This window comes from Phoca vitulina, unplaced genomic scaffold (assembly GCF_004348235.1).
Source record: "Phoca vitulina isolate PV1807 unplaced genomic scaffold, GSC_HSeal_1.0 scaffold1, whole genome shotgun sequence".
In the NCBI taxonomy this organism is placed as follows: Eukaryota; Metazoa; Chordata; class Mammalia; order Carnivora; family Phocidae; genus Phoca; species Phoca vitulina.
The window spans coordinates 100,331,345-100,355,305 of NW_022589704.1; the positions used below are offsets into that span (position 1 = coordinate 100,331,345).

At 43.5% G+C, this 23,961-nt stretch overlaps 1 protein-coding gene across 1 annotated transcript in view; it reads left to right on the top strand.

Annotated features, from left to right (window-relative positions):
- The window catches only part of CFAP221 (cilia and flagella associated protein 221), a 90,153-nt gene that overhangs the window by 19,294 nt on the left and 46,898 nt on the right, over positions 1–23,961 (top strand). The window contains exon 7 of the mRNA XM_032412065.1: positions 14,747–14,850. Coding sequence (XP_032267956.1) covers positions 14,747–14,850 — 104 coding nt within the window. The remainder of the gene's footprint in view (positions 1–14,746; positions 14,851–23,961) is intronic.

The following is a 23,961-nucleotide window of genomic DNA, read 5'->3' on the forward strand; positions in this document are numbered from 1 at the left end:
TTGTCTCTCATGGTTCATCTCCCCCTCCGATTTCCCCCCCTTCATTCTTCCCCTCCTGCTATGTTCTTCTTCTTTTTTTTTTTTAACATATAATGTATTATTTGTTTCAGAGGTATAGATCTGTGATTCAACAGTCTTGCACAATTCACAGTGCTCACCATAGCACATACCCTCCCCAATGTCTTTCACCTAGCCACCCCATCCCTCCCACCCCCCACCACTCCAGCAACCCTCAGTTTGTTTCCTAAGATTAAGAATTCCTCATATCAGTCAGGTCATATGATGCATGTCTTTCTCTGATTGACTTATTTCGCTCAGCATAACACCCTCCAGTTCCATCCACATCATTGCAAATGGCAAGATTTCATTCCTTTTGATGGCTGCATAATATTCCATTGTATATATACACCACCTCTTCTTTATCCATTCATCTGTCAATGGACATCTTGGCTCTTTCCACAGTTTGGCTATTGTGGACATTGCTGCTATAAACATCGGGGTGCATGTACCCCTTTGGATCCCTACATTTGTATCTTTGGGGTAAATACCCAGTAGCCAGCATGGTGTTCTAAGGAAGTTTTAGATTGTTGGAAGACAACGAAGTGGTCCACCAAATCTTGTCTGTTGAAGGCTGTCTTTAGTCCCTAAGTCATTGCTTCATTCATTCATTTATTCATGCCCTCTGAATGCCCTCTGACCCCCAATTTGTGGCTTCTGATGTAATGAAACTGCCGGCCTATTTGGTTTCATCCAGATGGTCGTGGCCCACACCGTTTATTTATTTATTTTTAACCTTGAATTTGCTGTCAACATTTAAAAACCACAAGATTTCACATGAAAATTTAGAGTTTTACTTTTCTTTAAAAAAAAAAAAAGAAAAGGCAGATCCAGCCTTACGGGGCCCATATTCCTTCATGGCCACCGTCAGTTCAGTAGGGATGAAACAGAAGATGCCTCTTTAGAGGGCAGTGCCTTTGCCAGTGCTCTGCAGTCCCCACCACTCCCTATCACCTCACATGCAGCCCTCTTCTCATTTCTGTTACCTGACTGGCTCATGAGGACTTTCAATAAAGACACTGAAAAGGAGACAAGGCAAATGAAGTGTGTTTAACAACATAGACCACTGAGGCTCTGGAGCTGTTCGGTCTGGATTCCAGTCTAGGCTCTGCTTCATGATGGCTGTGTGGCCCTGAAAAAAAGACAGCCTCTCTGTGCCTCCTAGAATCCTCATCTGTAAAATGCAGTTCATAAGAGTACCTACCTGGTAGGGGCGCCTGGGTCGCTCAGTCAGTTAAGCGTCCAACTCTTGATTTTGTCTCAGGTCATGATCTCAGGGTCATGAGATCGAGCCCCACGTTGGGCTCTGAGCTCAGCGTGGATTCTGCTTGAGATTCTCTTTCTCTTCCTCTCCCTCTGTCCTTCCTCCCCGCTCGTGCACTCTCTCTCAAATAAATAAATGTTTAAAAAAAAAAAAAGAGTGCCTACTTGATAGAATTGTCCTGAGGATTAAACAAGTTAAAGTAGAACTTATCAATAGTTAACAATATTTGAATATTTGAATGAAGCAATATTTGAATATTTTAATAATAGTAGTGAAAACAGTTCTTAGCATGTAGCTACTGATTTAAATTAGCTATTGCCGTCATCATCATCATCACCAAAGAGATTTTTACCTAAGTAATGTACAAGTGAGAACCAGACAGGTTGATTTACACTTTAGCCAAGGTAGACAACATATAGAGAAATTGCGATGAGAAGCTTGGAATGGGAAGGCCGGCGGCCAAGCTGAAGATGGGCTTCCAACACTGAGTGATGGGGCTAACAGCTGAGGGGCATGTGTGAAGCTCCAGAAGAACCAGTCAGGGACTGTGCCCCAGCTGGGGAGAATGGCCCACTGGCAGGTCTGCAGCGGGACAGGGCAGGGAGGAGGAGCTCTTTTCTCTTGGCCATTATACTTAAAAAAAAAAAAAAGTTTTACTGAGATATAATTCACATACCATAAAATTCACTAATTTAAAACATACAGTTTGATGGTTTTTAGTATAGGCAGCCATCACCACAATCAATTTTTGAACAGTTTCATTACTCCAAAAGGAAACCCATTACCCATTTCTCATTTCTCCTTCAAACTTCTAGTCTCAAGCAAACTCTAATTTACTTTCTGTCTCTATAAATTTGCCTATTCTGGACATTCATATAAATGGAAGCATATGTTAGGAGGTCTTTTGTGACTGACTTTTTTCACTTAGCATAATGTTTTCCAGGTATCAGTACTTCGTTCCTTTTTACCGCCATTTAATATTCCTTTGTGTGCATATACCACGTTTTATTTATCCATCAGTTGATGGACATCAGGTTATTTCCACTTTTTGGCTACTTTGAATAATACCGCTATGAACATTTGTGTGTATGTTTTTATTCGGATATATGTGTTCATTTGTGTTGGGTATATACCTAGGAGTGGAACTGCTAGGTTATATGGGAACTCTATGTGTAATGTTTTGAGGAACTGCCAGACTGCTTTCCAAAGTGACTGCACCATTTTCAATTTTTACCAGCAGTGTGTGAGTTCCAATGGCACTTATATTTGTAAACGTCAGAGGAAAGCAACCATTTCTATACCTAAAGAAAAATGAAAACAGACAAAGGTTATGGGAAAACACAAATCTAACAGAAGGTAGATTCAGAGAATGTGTTTTCTCTTTGCATGTAGAATCCATTCAGACAAAATTGCCAGAAGTTATAGAATCTACATTTAATACCACCAAGTCTGCTTTCTTACTTTGAGGTTGCTTCCAGAGAGAAGCAACTGTGGTCTGGGTAGTGCCTCTCAGAAGACTGGTTAGCCTTCGGTACCTTTCCCACAAGATCATGAAGTAGACTTGTATATCTTCATCAACCACATTTTCAATTGGCTGGATTTGATGGTTGTAAATTTTCCTTGCTGAAATAAAATTCCACGTGGACATTTGCCATCTACCTCTAAACAACCATGGTGGCTTAAGATCTGGTAAAATGTATTTTGACAGCTTCTGTAAATAACAAAAAGTTGCATTCCAGTTTCTGTCCAACATCTCTAAACCAAACACTGTGGGATGCAGAGGACTTTCAGCTCTCTTTCCCTTTTGTAGGTTGAAATTCTGCTTTATGACTAGTCTAACCACCATGGCTGATTAAATTTCTTAATCACTTTATATCTTAGGGAGTACTATAGATAAAATACAACTTTCCACTAGGGCACCTGGGTGGCTCAATCGGTTAAGTGTCTGCCTTTGGCTCAGGTCATGATCCTAGGGTCCTGGGATCGAGCCCCGCTTCAGGCTCCCTGCTCAGCGGGGAGTCTACTTCTCCCTCTCCCTCTGTCCCTCCGCTTGTGCTCTCTCTTTCTCTCAAATAAATAATTAAAATCTTAAAAAAAAAATACAATTTCCCCCTTCCTATAAAAGCAAGTAAATAAGAACATGCTTCTATTAGGTGCTGAAATTTGGTATCTTTCCATTCCTGTGGTTCTAAAAAGATTTGTATAGATTCATCAAGCTCTGTAGTTTCTCTAGCAGTGTCTACCTGGTACCAAATAACTGGCCGAAATCTCTAACAAACCCAGTCAGTTGACCAGTTCTCTCCATGGGGCATCAACTGATCTTCCTTGCACCAAGCTGACCGTTGACTAGTTGGTTCGCGTGCTCTAGACAAGCTTACATGAAAGTCACCTGGGTCCTCTCCTGGATTCCCTGTCACTTCCCCATTTTCCACTCTGGACCTGGTTGGTCCCATGGGCAAGTCAGTCATGTTGCTCCAAAGCAAGTGGAACTGTGAGTTCATCTCAGGGCTACAGATGCTGTGTAGACCACAGGGTCACATTAACAACACCAGCAGAACAGGTCCCTGGCTACCGCATCCCAAAGCCAGGATATTTTAGTCTCTGAAACTTTTACATCATAAGTTTGAGAATTTACCAAAGGATGCTTTTCTTCAGGCAGTGAACCTCATGGCTCATTTCAGAAAGGGTGGGAATAGCCAAGGTCAGAATAGGATGTCCAAATGAAACCTAGTTCTCTCAATGCCCAATGGTTGAAAGTATATGGGCCACAGGAGAATGTGCATCCTCAGAGTGGCACTGGGAGGGAAAGATCAACAGTGAGGGTGACCAGCATAGACAGCAACCAGGTCCTATTTTGAATTGTGCCAGTAAAAGAGCCTCTGTGTGAGGGGCCCATGAACCAGCTATAACTGGGTTAGAATGAAGGGGGCAGAATGACTGCAACATTGATCTTCAGAAGGATTTTTTTGAAGCCCTCCCTACTCAAAGAGAATAAATTCACATTGTTCAGCTCATCCAGGGAAACACACTCCTTACACCAGGGACTCATTTTTTATGTCCCAGAGTCCAAGCTGATCTGAAGGAGCAGCAGCATTTTAGGGAACTATTCTGACAAGGGTGACTTGAACTCATCGACACACTTGTGCTTTATTTCAGCCTCTACTCGAGTTTATCAAGCAGCAGTGAACTTGTATTTCAAAATTGATATTCAGAGAAAAAAAAGTCACTGTCACTGAACAACAGCCTGAATTTTTACTATATGAAAAATTCTATCATATTTTATAGTTAAAATTGCTTTGATTTAATATCCCTTTGCTGACCTAATATCTTGACCCAGTCTCTTTTTATGAATTTTAGCAGGAAAAGAAAATCGTCCCACTCCTAAACCTTAGGGATCTATATTAATGAAAGGGCATAAATGCTTCCCCCTTTCATTCAACAGAAGTGGGTGCCAACTTGAGACAGTCAACGAAGGGAACTTTCAATGGAAGGCCTAAATTATTTATTTTTTTATTTTTTTAAAGATTTTATTTATTTACTTGACAGAGAGACACAGCGAAAGAGGGAACATAAGCAGGGGGAGTGGGAGAGGGAGAGGGAGAAGCAGGCTCCCCGCTGAGCAGGGAGGCTGATGCGGGGCTCGATCCCAGGACCCTGGGACCATGACCCGAGCCAAAGGCAGATGCCCAACGACTGAGCCACCCAGGCGCCCCTAAATAATTTTTTTTGTAAGTTTTTCTTACAAAATGTTGAGTTCTAGACTTTTGACTACTGGAGAAAGTGATGGAAAGGCTAGAAAACTGAAAATGGGGAAAGCATTATTGACCTTATTAAAGCCTGGCTTGAATATTGTAATACTCTACTTTTCTCCCTTAGATTTTGTACAAATTTGATTTGGAAAATTGCTCGCTTGGTTTGCATGGGGCTAAGGGACAGAGCAGCACCAGTGTTTGGCCAGCACCTAGAGCAAATCAATGTGCGTATCAGGGGCAGTAGTGAAAGGTGCGGTATTTCTGTCGCTTAGGGTCCTCTAGTATTTGTATACATTCTTGGAATGATTCCTTAAACTCCATAGCATATACATTTTGTGACGTACGTGAAACTACCAAGCTGGTGTCATGAACTAAGCAGTAAGAACTTTTTTAAAAAAAAATATTTTATTTATTTGAGAGAGATTGAGAGAGCACAAGCAGGGGCAGAGGGAGAGGGAGAAGCAGGGAGCCCCACACAGTGATCCCAGGACCCTGGGATCACAACCCAAACCAAAAGCAGATGCCCAACTGACTGAGCCACCCAGGCACCCCAGCAGTAAGAACTTTAAAATGTTCTACATTTTAAATTCTACAAAAGAATATTCATTGGTCAGTCCCAATTCTGATATTTAAGAATACAACACAAAGAGTTTCTGGGTCTACCCAAAGCACATTCCTGGAAGAAGCAGAGACAAACAGTATGGCTAGTTTTCGGTGTTGGAGAGACGCCCCTAAATGGAAAGTGTTTTCTGGGCACTCCTCCTCCTTGCTTGGTTTATGCAGCAGTCACATTTCACACCAAGCCCTGTCCAAGCAGCCACATCTGGTCACCTGTGCTGCTGTTCTCCATGCTCAGCGTCCAGGTCTGTGATATCTGCATGCGTGCACGCACACACGCACGCACACACATGACAGAGAGACACAGCGAAAGAGGGAACACGCACCCACGCACATGCACACGCACCCACGCACATGCACACACACAATGGGCACATACATGTGCGCTTTTCACATGGTTTCTAGAGGGGCTCCTGGGTGGCTCAGTCAGTTAAGTGTCCAACTAGGTGTCGGCTCAGGTCCTGATCTTGGGGTCGTGAGACTGAGCCCAGCGTTGGGCTCCGTGCTCAGCAGGGAGTCTGCTTGGATATTCTCTCTCTGCCCCCGCTCTCTCTCTCTCTCTCTCTCAAATAAATAAATAAGTCTTTTTTTAAAAAAACAAAACATGGTTTCTAGAATGTGATTATTTAATGCCTGTCAGAATACGTAGAACAGGGGCGCCTGGATGGCTCAGATGGTTGGGCGTCGGCCTTCGGCTCAGGTCACGATCCCAGGGTCCTGGGATCGAGCCCTGCTTCGGGCTCCTGCTCAGCAGGGAGCCTGCTTCTCCCTCTGCCTGCCGCTCCCCCTGCTTGTGCTCTCTTGCTCTGTCAAATAAATAAATAAAAATCTTAAAAAAAAAAACCTTTAAAAAAAAAAGAATACATAGAACAGAGTAACTAGCAGCCAGTCAACCGAATTGTGACTCTTTTTTCTTAAATAGTTGCTTTCTCTTCAACATGCCCCAAATTTCTCCCGAAAATTCCTTATCTACTACCATTTCACGACCGAAATTATTTGAATGTAAATTGCTTTGCTTTAAAAAAAATTCATGTCTTACTCCTCTCCCGAGTGAGCTTTTTGTTCTAATAGCTGCTGGTGGGTAAGCCGCAAGACCGGAAGCTTGCAGCTGGGTGCCCTGCCAGCCATGTCAGGCCGGACATGACGGGTCCCTTAGCTCCAAGGAGGTATGTTTTGAATGCAGTCAGCGTGTGGTTCCTTGTGCCCTCTATTCTAAAAGAAGAAAAAGCCAGCAGTAGTTTTTAGTGGATCCTCTTATCTTCTCTGAATAAATGCTATATTTTTCTCAATAAAAGAAGAAATCAGCCTGCAGAAGGCTTTTCATCTCCCTTCACATCACAATTCAGTTGCTTCCTTTCCCTTGAACGTGACTTTCTTCCTGATGCCAGACGTCCCTGTTCTCTGGTCTCGGCCACAGGCCCTGCTCTGACTCGAAGGAGCCACCCCGGGATTTCACTCCTTACCCCATCTTATCCCACATTATCTGCAACTCAAGTAAGTTGTAAGGTGCTGTTTTCTCTAATATGTATTATTTATGTGAATACTTCATTTTTAAGTGAAGTTAATGTTTAATTTTTCAAAGCTATTTTATATTGTATGAAACCACTTATATGAAGTACTTGGAGTAGTCAAATTCAGAGACAGAAAGTAGAAGGAGTGGGGGTTGCCAGGGGCTGGGGGAGAGTCAGGGAAGGGGGAGTTCGTGTTTACTGGGGACAGAGTCTCAGTTTTGCAAGATGAAAAGAGCTCTGGAGAAGGATGATGGTGATGGTTGCACACCAGTGTGATTGTGTTTGATGCCACTGAACTGTATATTGGAAAATAGTTAAAATGGTAGATTTTATGTTATGTATGTGTTACCATATTTTGTTAAGGTGTTTTTAAAAAATATATGAATAGGGCACGTATTATCTCTGCAGATGGCAGATAGCTTGTCATGGTCACCTCTAACTTTTTCTGAATTCAGTTCCATTCCAGCCCCTAGAGAAATGCCTTAGCTTCTTTTACCAAGAATGCAGAGGTGACCTCATTTAATTCTGGTTGTTCCCTAGGGTTCCATCTTTTCCTAAACTACAGAGGCATGAGTGATGGCGGGGAGTGGGGGATTTTACCAACAGGGAGGACTTAGGTTGAGGAAAGAGTTGAACCAAAGGCAAGAAAAGAGCTCAAAGGCCAGGACAGCAAGAGAAGGACTTCGACCCTCCCTGAATCTTCGACTTCTTGCTCTTTGCCTCCAATACTGGTCTAAGCTTAGGCTAAAATGAGGGTGGTGTTTAATTCTCTAGGTGTAAAAAAATAATTAAATGCCTGTTCCTTGAACATTTCTTTATGTAAATCTGTGTTTGTCTTTATTTGACTATGTCATTAAAGATCGTGGGTCCACTCTGCTTCTCGTCTGAGGCTCTAATCCCGGTGAGATTAATTGTGTCTTTGAAAATAAGATAAGCAGCACATGAAAGTTCATAAGAACATAAATTATCTTAGATAAAAGGGCATACTTTGAAATTTGAAGCATAATTACTCTTTATATCTTTTCAAATCGTTGCCTGTTTGGGGGGTTGGGGGTCTGGCTTATCAGGCAACTAATCATTTTGTCTGATTTCTTTCTGGTTTTGGGGTCACATTCTGAATACAACAATTTACATCTAAAGCGTAAAGGAAAATAACTAGCCAGCTTTCTCCACATTTCTCCCTTTGTCTCTATGTGCATAGCAGTGCTTAAGAGGAGGTTGGTAATATTTGAGAAAAAGTCTTGGGATTTTCTAGGCTTTTCTTGCTGACGGGATAATTAAAGGAAATGCTTTCTAAAAAGCTCAACAAATAAGGCACAAAGGGGTCAGTTTCAAAGAGAATGTCAATAGAGAAGAGGACTACAGTGCAAACAATGAGATGTCATTAGCTATTCCTTGATACTAGAGACCAAAGAGAGGTAATAAAGTATAGCAGTGAACAGCTCAGGATCTTGGGTCCTACCTTTAATTTCCACTCATCTCTTATGAACTGCGTGCCCTTGAACTACCCTGTAGGTCAGCTCATTTATCCATAAAATGGACATAGTAATAGTACATATCAAGTTGTCAGGGGGGTTAACCAAAATACAAGCCTAGTGACTGGTACGTATGAAGGGCTAGCACAAAAAAAAAAAAAAAAGACTTTAAAATTGCCAAATTAAGATGTGCAACCAGAAATGCAGGATAAGGTGATCACTCGCTAAAGAAGAAGCAAGAAAGAGAATGCCGCTTGGGTCCATTTTCTATTGCTTTGTAACAAACCACCCTAGAAGTAGTGGTTTCAAAGAACAGCAATCCCTCGTTTTGCTTGTGGGTGGACCACGTGGGCAAGGCTCAGTGGAGAAGGTCATCCATCACTCCATGTGGAGTCAGTTGGGACTGCTCAGTGGGGGGCTGAAAGATCCACTTTCCAAGATGCTGCACTCAGATGCGGGCTGTTATCTGGGTCCTCAGCTGGGCCGAGGGCTGGGAGCCTTGGTCCTCTCCCCAGGCCGCCTGGGCTTTCTTACAACATGGTCAGTAGTTTGCAGAGTGAGTATCTCAAGAGCAGCACGAGGTGCCTGTTTCTTAGGCTTGGCCTCAGGAAAGGAGTACAGCATCCTTTCCACGGCATTCTGGCGATTAAGCCATCCTAGAGCCCAGATTTCAGGGAAGAAGACCTAGACTCCCACTGTCAATGGAAGGAGTGTGGAAAGAGTTCACAGAGTTGTTGTAAAGCTGCTACAACCTGTGATCCCAAAGCGTGCCCAGATGCAATTTTTTCATGAGTCTCCTGTACATTTGCAAGGGAAAGACTGTGACATGGATACGTCGTTGCTGCCCACATCTTTTGATCTATCCGTGAGCCTTCATCAATGAGCCGTTGACAGAGGAAAAGTCCCACAAAATTGACATGTGATGGTCAATGTTATAGTTTAAATTATCCCTACGTCTCTCTGTGGGGAGGCCTCTCTTTATCTCGAGGGTGTTTCCCTCAGATTTTATGCAGGCATTTATTGTGCCATAGGAGTCCAGCATCCTGTCACAAGTTAGTGTTTGTCATGCTGTTGTCAGTTAACCTTCATTCTCCCAAAAGGAGTCAAAGCCTATGTTTGGCAAGGTGCCTTATTCCACTCTCTGCACACTGAGATTTTGGAATTAGGGAGGAAATTTGATTTTATGTTATCTACAAATTCACAAGACCATTCCTTCTCTCAAAAAAGCCTTGATTACTTCCTTCCTCGACAAATACAATGTTAAATTTTAGGGTAAATGATAAAAAATAACATCAGACTAAGGTAAAAATAAATGTTATACAATAAACTGGAAATCAATGGGATATTTGGCCCTCTACTAGCATTTATTTAGAGAAAGGAAAAGGAGGAAATTTGAATTTATATTGTTATTTTATAATATCTAATTTCCATAAGGCAAATTTGTACTCTCTTCTCCTTTTTTCTTTTTAAAATATTTATTTATTTATTTATTTATTTATTTATTTGAGAGAGAGAGAGAGAGAGAGCATGAATGAGAGGCAGAGGGAGAAGCAGACTCCCTGCTGAGCAGGGAGCCTGATGTGGGGCTCAATCTCAGGACCCTGAGATCATGACCTGAGCCGAAGACAGAGGCTTAACCAACTGAGCCACCCAGACACCCCTGTACTCTCCTCTTCTAATAGGCACACAACTTGTACATAATCATGATATAAGTCTAGTTTTTAAAAGGTTTGGGTTGGGAGGCACCTGGCTGGCTCATTCAGTGGAATGAGAACCCTTGATCTTAAGATGTGTGTTTGAGCCCCACGTTGGGTATAGAGATTACTTACAAAAAAATCTTTAAAAAGATGTGATATAAAGAGCACTGGGTGTTATATAAGACTGATGAATCATTTACTGAACTCTACCTCTGAAACTAATAATACACTATATGTTAATTAGTTGAATTTAAATTTTAAAAATAGTAAAAAAAATAAATAAAAGGTTTGGGTGGGATTTTATTCAAAATAGGGAATAATTCTTCTAAAGTACTTGGTGTACTTTTATACATCATTTTAAAGTATATTTATACATAGCCTTAGCATAAGTGATAAAATGTTTAAATAATAAAGTAACAGGGATAAGAGTTGTGATTAACTTCGAAAGTACCAGCTTCTATCTGCTTTGATATTTTAACTGGCTGCTTCCTATAAGTTAGAAGAACTCAGGGACCTGTTTGTGCCTCAGGAACCATAGGCATAAGATAGGTATATTCAGGGACGCCTGGGTGGCTCAGTCGGTTAAGCGTCTGCCTTCGGCTCAGGTCAGGATCCTAGAGTCCTGGGATCAAGTCCCGCATTGGGCTCCCTCTCATCATGGAGCCTGCTTCTCCCTCCCTCTGCCACTCCCCCTGCTTGTTCACACTCTCTCTCTGGCAAATAAATAAATAGTCTTTAAAAAAAAAAGATATGGGGCGCCTGGGTGGCTCAGTTGGTTGGGCGACTGCCTTAGGCTCAGGTCATGATCCTGGAGTCCCGGGATCGAGTCCCGCATCGGGCTCCCGGCTCGGCGGGGAGTCTGCTTCTCCCTCTGACCCTCCCCCCTCTCATGTGCTCTCTCTCATTCTCTCTCTCTCAAATAAATAAATAAATAAAATCTTAAAAAAAAAAGATATGTATATTTATGTTTCTTCAGTGTAGATCACTTTTAACGGTATTTAGCATGGGTGTTTAGTTTAGAATCTCTAAGTCCCCTTAGAATCTAATGGGATTCTGGTTTTTTCAAATATGTAAAATTTCTAAGTAAACTAACCTTTATATTTGTCGAAATTCCTTGTGACCCAAATTCATGTAGACTGTGCTGGATTTATGATTCTGGTGGTTACCCATGCTGATTCGGCATCCATGATATGAGCCGCAGTAGTGAAAGCAAATCTGTGTTACTTGCACTGCCATGTCTCCTTCTGAAACAGGTTACTTGGAATTCTGTGCCCTTCAGGCATTGTTTGTTTTTCCAGACTGGTTAATGCATCAGGAACTTGGCTTCACATAATCATCACTAAATAAATACCCTGACGCCTTTTCTATGGGAATTATCAGAGCTCTGAAATTATTTTAAAATTGGGCATATATAAAAAGCCCCAGCAGCCCTTTTTTGGTTTTAGTTCAGGAAAATGCAAACACGCAGCTCTTAGCAGAACATTCTTGGGCAGCCGGCTTTACCTTGCTGGGCAGCTCTGAGTCGATCACTGGGGTTACCAACCCAAGCACCATCCAGCTCATGTGATGGTGGGAGTCATTGGCCTGATCTTCAGAGACCGCGTTGTGACAGTTTAGACTTCACATTGACCATCACCCAAAGCTGCTCACTTCTTGAGGGGCGTATGGACTTGTACTGTCAGTTTTATCTCCCCAGTGCTGTGGTATAGCAGATGTTCAGGGGGGCCTGAGTGTCTATTAGGCTAAATTGCCTTGAAAAGGTAATGACCTTTATGTGCCCTGTGTTTCAGAATTAGGAAGCATCTCAGAAAGTTAAAATGGACTGGGTACTTCCAGAGAGCCTGAGTGAGGACAGAATTGATGAGCTTGGTAAAAAACCTATGAAGGGCTGGTCTCACTGTTGGCTGAAGAGATTACTCTGTATAATGATCCTTATCTTAAATTTATATCACTGGATATAATTGACAAAATTAATATCTAGAATTTACAAATTAATAAGAGAACAGAACAACTTCATAGAAAAATAGGCAATTCATAGAAGATGGAACCCAAATGGATACATATGAATAGAAGAAGCTCAACCTCAAAGAAATGAATATGAAAATAAAATGAGATACCATTTCACCCTCATCAGGTCAGAAGAAGTTAAAATGTCTGAAAACCCTGTGTTGGTAAGCAACAGAAGCTCTCATAGGCTGCTAATGGAGATATACATTGGTAAAAGGGCTTTGGAGAGCATTTTGGCCATATCTAGTAAAGTTGACAATTTTACTTTACTACTACCCAGCAATTCCATTTCTCGGGTATACCTAGAGTAGCTCCGGTATAAGGAGTCACACACAAGGGTTGTCATTGCCACGTTACAATAGTGAAAAAGTGCAAACAACCTAGATGCCCTTCAGCAAGAGAGTAGGTAAGTGGCAAGAGGTGGTCATGGAATGGAATACTCATCACTAGTGAAATGAATGAATAGTACTTCATATATCATGGATAAAAATCACATATCATGAATAAATCTCAGAAAGACAGCATTGAGCAACATTAGCAAGTTTTAGAACGATATTGTTGAAAACAAATAAGTCAATATTATAGCTTTTGTGAGTCCCTCCATTTGTAATGGTATTATAAAAATGCATGGGAATAATACCATAATAAAAATGCATGGTATTATAAAAATGCATGGGAATGATGGACAGTGGAGACAGGGTAGGAGTCAGCCCTGGGGAGGGACAAAGTGGAGGAAGGGGAGAGGTGTACAGGGAGTTTCAAGTGTTCTGCAATGTTTTATTTTTAAACATTTTTAACATTTTTATTTTATTTATTTTAAACATTTTAAACATTTTTAAACATTTAGACATTTTTGGTTTACCCAAAGCAGAAGATTTGAGAGCTTGGCAGTGGATAAAGCAATCTCTATTACAGTATTCTCTATATCTTTCTTTACATTTAGAATATTCCAGAAAGCCAAATAAAAATGCTCTTGGCATAATTTTTAAAGCCACATTTGAACTGTACTGTATCACCAGAACTACTATGGAAAAAGAGTTATTTTACTTTGTTCCAACAAATATTTGTTGAATGTCCCCCTGTGCGGGACTCTGGAATTTTGTTGAGGTTATGCTGGAGAAGCAAGTAGACTCAGCTCTGCTTTCATAGGACTTAGAGTCTCCCAGGTAGACAGGCGCTGGGCAGGTAAGGAAGCGGGTCCTGAGGGAAGAGTCCCCAGGCAGACGAGGTCGGGACGGGCACCACCCAGAAGGCAGCATGCTAGCCGGCCTGGCAGCTCTGCTCAACCCGATTACAGTCACATTCTCCCACACAGCCTGGGAAATGGGAGGGAGAAGGGCAGTTGGCAGGAAGGCTCCCACCGAAAGGTTAAGAGGTAGAGACCAACTGCTGGGCAGGAGGGCAAGATGGGCCGTGAGGGCACAGGAGTTAGATGTAGGCAGAAGGAAATGCAGGGATGGAGGGCAGGGCTGAGTCTCATAGGGGAGGAGCTCAATGTCCAGTTGCTGGAAGGGGCCCAGATAACCACCCCAGCTCTGCGTCTGTGGGGATGCCAAGTGACAGCCAGAGAACTCAGCTTCTCCATGCCTCGTTCAGCCCGCAAACTCTGGCCCACCTGGACTTGGCCTGATAGAAGGAGAGGACCTGAGGAGAAGCTCAGGGCTCTCTGAGCCACAGCCGTAGCAACTCCCGAGTACCGTAAGGGACAACCTCAAGCACACTCAGAAGTCGCACTAGTCTTGGCGAGGGAGTGGACGCTCTCCGGGTCCTCTACTGCTTGTTGGCCTTCGTACCAAACAAGGAGTCTCCTTCAGTCAGACGCAACCGGCAGTGTGGTTTCGTCAACACCGTCTAGATCAAAGCTGCGGAAAGGCCAGGGGCTTCCCAGGCTTCTCTGTGTAAAGCCTGCTCATGCAGTGTTCCCTCGGTTCCCTGGGGCCCATTGTGTGGCAGAGAAGCCCTTTCCCTGTGACGGTGAGTGTCCACGGAATAAACCTGACGGTGCTCGAGAAGCAGCGTGGACAGAGGTATTTGGAGTGCGGAAACTGGGCCCAGTTGACGTGCCTTGAATCCCACTTCTGCCACTAACTAGCCGTGTCACCTTGGGCAGGACACTTAGCCTCTCTGGTGCTTTGTTTGCCTTGTCTGTAAGTGGGGATGATCACAGCACCACCACACGGGACTAGAAGAGTTAATATCTGGGACATGGGTGTGACAGGTGGCACCCAGGAGTTACTCTAGCTGCGTTGACTATCGTCACTGTTGTGGTTGTTTATTATGTGACTTGAGTCTCTATTCCTTGATATCAAAAGAACTAATTATCAAGAAAAATTTTTTTCCTTTTTCCTTTTTTTTTTTTTTGCAGCAAAAAATACGTTATCCCTTTGCAGTGCAGCTGCCCTGTAGATTTCGAGTTTCATATCACTTTGATTCAGTCTCATGAAGCCTTTACTGTTGACCCAATATCAGGTAAGGAGAGTCAAGATTTCAAGTTTCCAATTTCCTTGGAGTTCTCAGATCAAAGAGGATTCAGAGAGTAGGTCTCAAGTTATAAAAGAGAATAAACTACATTTGAATATGGTATTTTCACATGTGTAACAGTAACAAATTTGATGTGTCTGACATAGTGCAAATTGGGATGGGACACTTGAGAATGAGGACACTTTGGGATCATTTGTATCATGCAGATAATTTGTAACAGTGTCCAGGTAAATTTCTTCCAAGATCAAAACATGAAATCAGAAGTTAATCCATTCCTCTTCTAAATTTGGCTCTTGGTGTATCCTTTTCACTCAATTTCAAATAAAATGGGAATAGTATCTCTTACCAAGGTTTTGGGATGTTATTGAAGGCTGTCGTGAATTTACTACACACGTGGTATGGACAGTCTGTCTTTGCCTGCCCCAAAGGGTATAGATCCTAATGCTGCTCAGAACTTTTGAAAGTGAGATCTCCATCTGAAGCGATTTCTGCTTTCCAGTTTCTGTCTCTTGTTGTTTGGGTTTGGGCTTTAAATATCCGTCCACAGTGTTCTGCTGTGAACACTAATATAGTTTTGTTTTTGAATGTCTGGGTAGGTATCCATTAATCTCCTGATTTCGAGTGCATATATGAGTGCTCAAAGCAGAAATTTTGAATGACTTCTAAATTATAAGATGTATATGGATTATTTCCTAGAGAACCAGGAGCCATTCTGAGATTTTTGAAATACAATGTAGCTTACTATTTATATTGCAAAAAACAGTACTTGATTCTCTTTCCAGAGAGAAGCTTTATTACTTTTAGGCTTTAAAGAGAAGAGAGAGTAAGTGGTTACCAAAATTATACTAAACAAGATTATATTTCTACTTTTAATTATAGTCGATGTTCTCACTGTAGGCCTTTTGGTAGAATAATAATAGTAGCACTTACATAGTGACTCTTTTGTGCCAGACACTATTCCAGGTGATAGATATAGATATATTTTATATATGTATAAATACATATATGCTTAATCTATATCACAACCATGTAAGGTTGGTATAACTATTATTTCCATTTTATGGACATAGAAATGAGGCACCAAGGACGCTCAGGAGTAAGTGGCAGAGGTAGGATTTGAAACCAGTCATTCTGGTTACAAAGTCTATGCCCTGCCTCCTAAAATACAAATTGAATTTTCACCTTAACTCTGAAGAGGTTATAAAAATTTGACCTACGAGGTAAGTTGGTAAAGTGAACTAGCTCCTGTGATCTTAGTCTAGACTCTACTTGAGAGATGATGGCAAGCCAGAGAAGGGACTCCTGTCCCGCCCTGGGCCATCAGACCAGGTGCTGAGACAGATCCAGATAAACCCCAGGGAAAGAGCTTCAGGTCAGTGTAGGAACGGGGAGAAGAGAAAGGCACTGGAGGCAGGCCAGCTGTGTCAGTAACAAGAATCACTATGGTGTAAGGGCGCCTGGGTGGCTCAGTCGGTTAAGCGACTGCCTTCGGCTCAGGTCATGATCCTGGAGTCCCAAGATCGAGCCCCGCTTCGAGCTCCCTGCTCAGCGTGGAGTCTGCTTCTCCCTCTGCCCCTCACCCTGCTCATGCTCTCTCTCTCTTGCTCTCTCATCCTCAAATAAATAAAATCTTTTAAAAAATTGTTTACAAAAAAAAAAAAAAGAATCACTATGGTGTGAAAAGGAATGGCCTTGGGCCCAGCAGCTCCTGGTGCATCACCAGAGATGCTCAAATATGAAATTGGTCTCTTATCAAATAGCTAGTTCACCATCACTGAAGACGGGTGGGAATGTTGCAGAGGGGAGTCAGCGGATGGGGCTTAGAGTAGTGCAGTACCCCAAGACGTCGAACACTTATGATAGCTGTGAAGCCAAGGGACCCATCCCTGGTGATCTGCTCTGGGAAGGGCCTGGTTTTCTGTACTGTTACCAGGCACCTCCCAGTGATCCTGATGTGGACACTCCTCAGAGTGGTGTTCGGCACTCATCGGACTAGGCTCATCTATATGATCCTGCCCCACTTGATGGTTTATAATTCTGTGAACCTCCATAGGCAGTAGGGAACCACTAAGATTTCTGAGCAATTTGACAGGAGCTATTTTTTAGAAAGGTCAGTACAGCTGCTCTGTGCAGGTGTGACTGAGGCGGGTAGGCAGGAGACCAGGAGATCACTGTGTTGGGAATGAACATGTAGGCCTTGAAAGCCTGAACTAAGCTGGTGTCAGTGGCAAGGAAAAGGCAGGGGGAGTTGGGAAGAAAGCGAGAGGTTCTTATGGCCAAGGCGTACTTCTGCAAAGAACTATGTCCCAAGATACAGACTATTAATCTACCAAAAGGGTTTTTTGAAACACAGCCTATTCAAAACTCGAGGACTGCATACATAAGCAAATGCAGTGTTGAGCATAGATGGATGACAGCTATACATGAAACACTTAAAAATTATGCAGGTGCGTCTCTGAGCCCTCAGATTATAAATTGCACAGCCACATAATTCAGACAAATGGGTGATCCGTGAGCACTTTGATCCATCTGATAAGCTTTCTGGTTGTTCCGGTGCTTTGTTTTTTGCTTGTCTTTTAAGTTCCTCCTTTAAGTGAAATTAAGTTGAATATACCAGTTTAGAGACAGGAGAGAGGTGTGAGCTAGGGACAGAAATTTCAACGTCACCTAGGTACCGATGGAATGTACAGCCGTGGGACAGAGAGGAGGTGGCCCAGGGAGTGGGTGTGGCTAGACAAGAGAGGTGGATGGAGCACTGAGCCCTGAGCACACGGGCCCTCAGAGGACACCAAAGAGAAGTATGTCCAGGACAGAGATCCAGGAGGAAAATCAGGAGAGTCTGATGCAAGCGAAGGCATGAGTGAGGGAGGGAGCAAGTGAATGAATGAACAAACAAATGAGAACAAGCCAGGGCTCTTGAACTTTGGGGACCCTACCTTTACGATTTGAAATGTTCTACATCATGTGGATGGCTTTGCTGATGTGGCTTTACAAACCAGTCTCCTAGGCTGGACTCTTCAGCCTCCTCAGGAGCCGTTTTATGAGGCTTAGTGCAGTCCTCGGTCCACTGGTCTCTCAGGCATTCTCTTGCTTTGGCTTCCCTTTGCCGATGTCTCCATGCATCTGGTATACATCTTTGAGGCTACGGAATTTACGAAGACTTTTATTCACCTGCAATAAAAAGCTCTGGCTGCATGGACAGTGAATGCAGTTCGGGTGGCACGTAGCTCAGGCAGGCTCTGGGCTCTTCTGACTTGCCAGGCATCTGACTTGACTCATAGGTCTCATACAGTTGGACAGTTGTGGATTGCTTTTTGGACAGTAAGTCCTTACTGCCCCCATTTTACAAATTGGGCCCCGATAGGCTAACAACCATGGGCAAATTTTACATAGTTAGAATGTATAAATATAGACACTCTTTGGGGCAAATCTTAGTAACTGTGGAGACATGCCTGGTTCACAGGGTTATAAAGCAGTGTCTTCTCTAGGAACTAGAAGCATCATTTATCCATGCCTTCCAGGCATTTTGTGCTCAGGCTTGCCAAATGAAAAAATTTGAATAAAGCTAATTCCACTTACAAGATATGACTCTGACATAGGGCCCCCAACTTTAACTCAACTGGCCATTTGCCCACTGGGCATCCTTAGGATGCATGTGTGCTCTAGAGCTGTCAGAAGCTGGATCAGTTAATGGTGCCAAGATCTTCCTGATACTGGGGAAAGAAGTAAAGGATTTTATGACCTTCTTTATATTGCTGACAAGAAATCATGTACAATTAAAACATCAACAACACTGTTGATAATTTTGGAAGAGCCAGCAATACATGACTTTGGCCAAGATCTTATTAGTGTTGGAGAATAGTCAAATGCCACAAAAAATTGTTAAACGTGTTTACTTTTGACCACTTTGAGATTGTGGACACATTCACTTGATGTCACATACACCAGAAAGAATGCATGCATTCTAGCATGCAAATTGGAGCATAAAATAGCAAATTGTAGCAGCATAAAATGGCTAGTTAAGAGTTCCTGAGGACTATTGCCCAGAGTTATTACAGAAAGTTTTAATACTTTTGTTCTCTTTTTTCCCCAATTATGAGGAATATATCAGCCGTTATAAATAATTTTGTATTTTGCATTTTCTTATGAAATGCCAATTCATAACAATTTTATATTGATTTGGGAGTAATCCCAGAACCTCTGCCATTGCTTTGGACCCAGACTACTTTTTGGTTAATAGGCGTTACCTGTAGGCCCAGGTCCACCAACCCACCAGGCAGCACTTCCTGGCAAAGAAGAGTTTCCTATCCCCTGAGATGAGCACTAAGACACCATAAACACTGCACCCTACCTGTCAAAGTCCAAGGCACCTCCATACACCTCCTACTCGGGGGGGGGGCATAGGCACTTGACCCCTAGTCCAATCATGTGATCTCAGTTGGATTCATTCACACTCCTGCAACACCTGCCCATACCCCAACATTTACCTGTTTAGGTTTCAAAAGGAAGTGAATGTAAATCCATTTTTTTTGTTTCTTTCTTCTTCAAAGCCGCCCCCCCCCCCACTGAGGTATTTTATCATATAATAATCCTCACCAACAGGGTCCAGATGCCTTTGGGAATCCATAAGCAAACCCATTCTTTACAGGCAAGAACAGGAATAGGGAAGGCTGCCCTGCTTCTCTTCCCCACCTCACTATACACCTGTGGATAGGTGAGACAGAAGAACCCCAGACCCCAGCACAAACTCTGCAGGGGACAGATCAGGATTGTCAAGAGGATGGTACGACCTTTGGATCTTTGGCACACAAAAGACGCCCCCATAAAATGTTTCTTATTGGTGGCTAGGACCATCATGGGTAGCTCACCCAGAAAATAATGCTGATTTTATGGCTATATAGAGAAATGGAGACATACAGATATGTCTTTGGCAAGTGATAGAAATGAATGAGATATACCAGCAAAGTGCTTCTTTCTGATCACCTTCCAGTTCAGCAAATTTGAGAAAAGCTGGAGGCCATATGCCCGGTTGGAAGAGAATGCTTATGAGAAGTAAAATCAAGAGATTGGATGTTTTTATGACTTTCTAAAGCACCAAACTTACTAGTGAGGAAGTGAAAACAGTTAGGGTTTAATAAAGGGTTTAATTTAATAAAACAGTTAATACATCAAATGCAAATGAGTTCCCTATGCCCCTTGTGTAAGGGCGTGGGTCACTGATTAATAGTAGCATACTGAAGAAAGCAGGAAAAGCTAGACAGGCAGGTGGCAATTCCTTATACACAGGCCCTGAAGCAGCTCTCTCACGTTGGTAGCAATGCTACATTTTGCCTGACAGTCGGTGTATCCTTGATGGCTGGCAGTGGTTATACACAGGTAGCTGGTGTAATGCTAATAATCGCTCCTATTTACTAATTGTTAGCCACGTGACAGGCACTGCGCTAAGCCCGTTGCACGCACCACCCACTGCATCCCACAACCCTACGAGGAGGGAACTAGTAGCACCACTTTTTATAGCCAACACCACCAAGACTCAGGGAGGCCAGATGATGTGCCGAAGGCAACAGGGTCTGTCTGACTCCAGACTCGAGCTCTCACCCCCTCCCCTAAGCTGGAAGAGTAATGATACGAGGACGCCTTGAAATAGAGAGGAGGACAAATAGAATTGTATCACAGACTAAGAGTTCAGGAAAATTCTGTTTTGTGAGAGAAAAGCTAGGGAGATTAACAATAGCTCTCAACCAGGCCTTCTGTATTCTTCTTGCCTTCAGGATGCCTAGGTATCTCCTGTTCAAGATGACCATCTAGTGGCATGTCAGTCTGGGCTGGTTTGAGCTCAGTTGACCAACAGCGTTTGGTGAACTTCACCCAGAGACCAATTCCTGTACCTTGACCAAGCTCTGTACCTCTGTTGCCCATCCAGAGGTGCAAGTCCTAGTGAGGCCCAGGGAGGGGCCAGGGATGGCTTGACCCAAACCTTCCTCCTACTGGAAAATCCTGTCTTCCAGGAGACTGAAACGGAACTCCAGCTTTGCTTGCAGGAGAGCAGGCCTTTCTGTGGGTCCCACAAGGCTGGTCCGGGAAAGGTGATATGCCCCAAACCAGGCAATAGCAACAACAGAGTTAAAAAAAGAAAAGCTCTGGGTTGAAATAAGTGTGGGAGATAGTGGGTTGAGCAAACATAAATATTTCTTTAAGAAGTGGCTTTATAAAAACGAAGTATGTTATACAAATACGTTTCATTACTTGATACTGATTTACAAAAAAAAAAAAACAACAAAACAGGTGAAACCCAAGGAATTGATGAACTACATTGATATAAGTGATATTCTTTAAAATTTACCGCTACAATTAAGAAAAGAGAGTCTAAAAACATTAAGAGGTCAGAGCCACTGCCTTTTACGCTTCAACTTCAGCTAGAAACTTGGCGGTGCAGACAGGGGGAGGTAGCATCCATTCTCTGTCTCTCCCTCCCTCCTTAATGGCTTCGCCTTCTGTGATATTATCTTACCTTATCTGGGTTTATAGCATTTGCATTCTGTCTTGTGACCAGAAATAACACAGTTACTTAGTTTCTATTTCAGTGGAACCTGGGTGTCACCTCCATTCTTTGCTCCACATTTTCTCCATTCTAAGTTCTTTACGTCCGTTCTTTCCCTGGCTTGTCTGGAATGTGTAAGTCAGCAGCTTGTTAACCAAAGGTTCCTGGAGGCTACACACAGAGAATGCCTGCATGTTTGACCATGTCTCTGCTGCCTGTCATCTTGAAGGACAACGTGACTGGGTCGAAGAGTCTTGGTTTACAACTCTGTTCACCTCAGAACTTTGTAGACATTGCTTGACTGCCCCTTGCTTTGAATTTGCTAGGAATTCCGAGCCTGGTCGGAATCTTTACCTGCCCAAGGTGAATTCTGGATGCCCTTAGAATTCTTTGTTTTTGTTTTTTTCAGTATTGAGGTTAAGTAATTTGCCAGGTTATGTATTGGCGTTGCTCTGTATCCTTTGTTTTCCTCGAACATGGCATGTCCTCTTGATCTGGAGAAAAAGGACTTTTGTTATTTTAGAAAATTTTTCAACTATTAAAACTGAGTATTTTAATCTTCTATTTGCTTTGTTCTCTTGCTCAGGAACATAAATTATGTGTATGTGTTAACTATCCTTTGCCCTTGGTATCTGTTATCTTCCTTAAGATAATTTAATTTTGTGTGGATTCCTCATCCCTGCCTGCCACGGGCATGTGTCCATGCATGTGCGTTGTGTATGTGTGTGTGTTTTGTCATTCCTTCTAATGCAGTGTCTACTTCAGTGACGCTTCCTTTTCCTTTTTCTGTGTGTCTCCCGAGCCCACCGACTCTCTCCTCTCTCTTCGTCTCCTTCTAGTGTGTTCTACCATTGCTTCCTTGAATCTGGCAACTCTCGCTGTGGCAAGGTCAGGCTGGCTGTCACTTCTTAAGACTCTGGTGAACCACCCGAGTTCTGAGTCATCCCTCTTGTGATGTGTGTTCTTCACCTGCTTTTGCTTTTGTCCCTTTCCTCCTTCAAAGTGTATTAATCTTTGAATTTGCAGTTTTCGTGCATAATACCTCTGTTGGTTCTACTCAGCATTTTACGCAGCTTTGAGTAGGGCCTGCTGCCGGCAGAAGAATAAAGTGGGAAAAAATGATGATGGTGAAAATAATTAGAATAGTAGCTGATGCTTACATGACACTTAACCTGTGCTAGCCACCAACACCGCTCATTTTATACCCCCGACGACGCTCGTGAGGCGATGCTCTTAATAGGTCCACTTTGCAGATGAGGAACCCAAGGCATGGAGTGTTGAGGGAAGTTGTCCAAGGGCAGAGCTGGGATTGGAAGCCAGGGTCTGGCCACAGTCCGTGGGCTCCCGCATCCTCAGAGAATATCTCCTACCGCTGCCCCGGGCTCACGAAGGCCAGGTGAGTCATCTGTGCCATGTGCCTGCCGTTGCGGGGTCACCTGCTCCCCTCGGTCCCCATCAAGTCACCTCCAGCCTCCGGGTCCCGGGTCTGAGGCAATAGAAATGTCAGGGCAACATAGTTACTTCTTCAGCTGCCTACCTGCTATTCCAGGATGCTGAGGTCGGATCTCTTCTGTCCTCATCCCCACTTCTCCAGGGCCCAGCCGCATTCCCTGTTTTGTCACTTTAATCAAAGTGTAGGTAGATGTATTTTTTCAGGGCCGTTCCCCTTACCTTTGGGGAAATCTGTTGCCTTCCCGGCTCTCCGCTCACTCCCACGCCTTACTGGACAGTATCTGGGAAGCATGCTGCTTTGTCGGGCTTTGGAAATAGAGTCATTTCCCTTGTTTAACAGATTTTCCTTCTCTTCCATTTTTTTGTTTTGTTTTGGTGAGTTTGACAGGAGGGTAGTCAAGTTCAAATAGCTTCACGTGACCATCTTTTACCAGAAATGCTGCTGGGCTTGTTTGCCCTGCTGCTGGGTTGAATCCTGCCCTGTGGCCCCACGTTTGCTTTCCTTCTAGAACTAAGCACTCAGCGCCTGCTGTGCATCGGGTGCTATGATAGGTGCTGCGCTGCCCCAGGGAGCAAGACAGACCTGCTCACTGCTCTGACGTCCCAGTATGGGGGAGAGAGACAGGCACCCAGAGAGGACATTGCCCAGGGTAGACATGGTGACTGCTCTCATCTGGTGGTCAGGAGCTAGGGAAGAGGGTTTCAAGCAGAGGAAGGCCCCAATGCCATCAGGTTAGAACAGGCTTGGCAGGGTCACGTTTGAGGGACGTCCCAAAGCCCGGAGTGTCTGGACGGTGCACCCAAGGGGAAGAGGGTGTGCCCAAAGGGAGACCAAGTTGGAGAGGCCTCGGGGATCTGAGGAGGGTAGGAGTTAGGGTTTGGTTCTGAGCTGGGAGGGAGTCCAGTAGAGGGTTCTCAGCAGGGGATGGTGTCTCGGCCTCATTATCCTCCTGAGAGGAGAGTGGGTTGGAGTAGCACAAACGGGGAGCAGACTGTCCCCTTAGGAAGGAAGCCCAGGTTGGCCTGGATGGGTGCCGGCCATGGAAATGGCAAATGGTGGCATGGACAGGCTTTGCTGAAGGGTTGGTGAGGCTGGGGGCATGGTC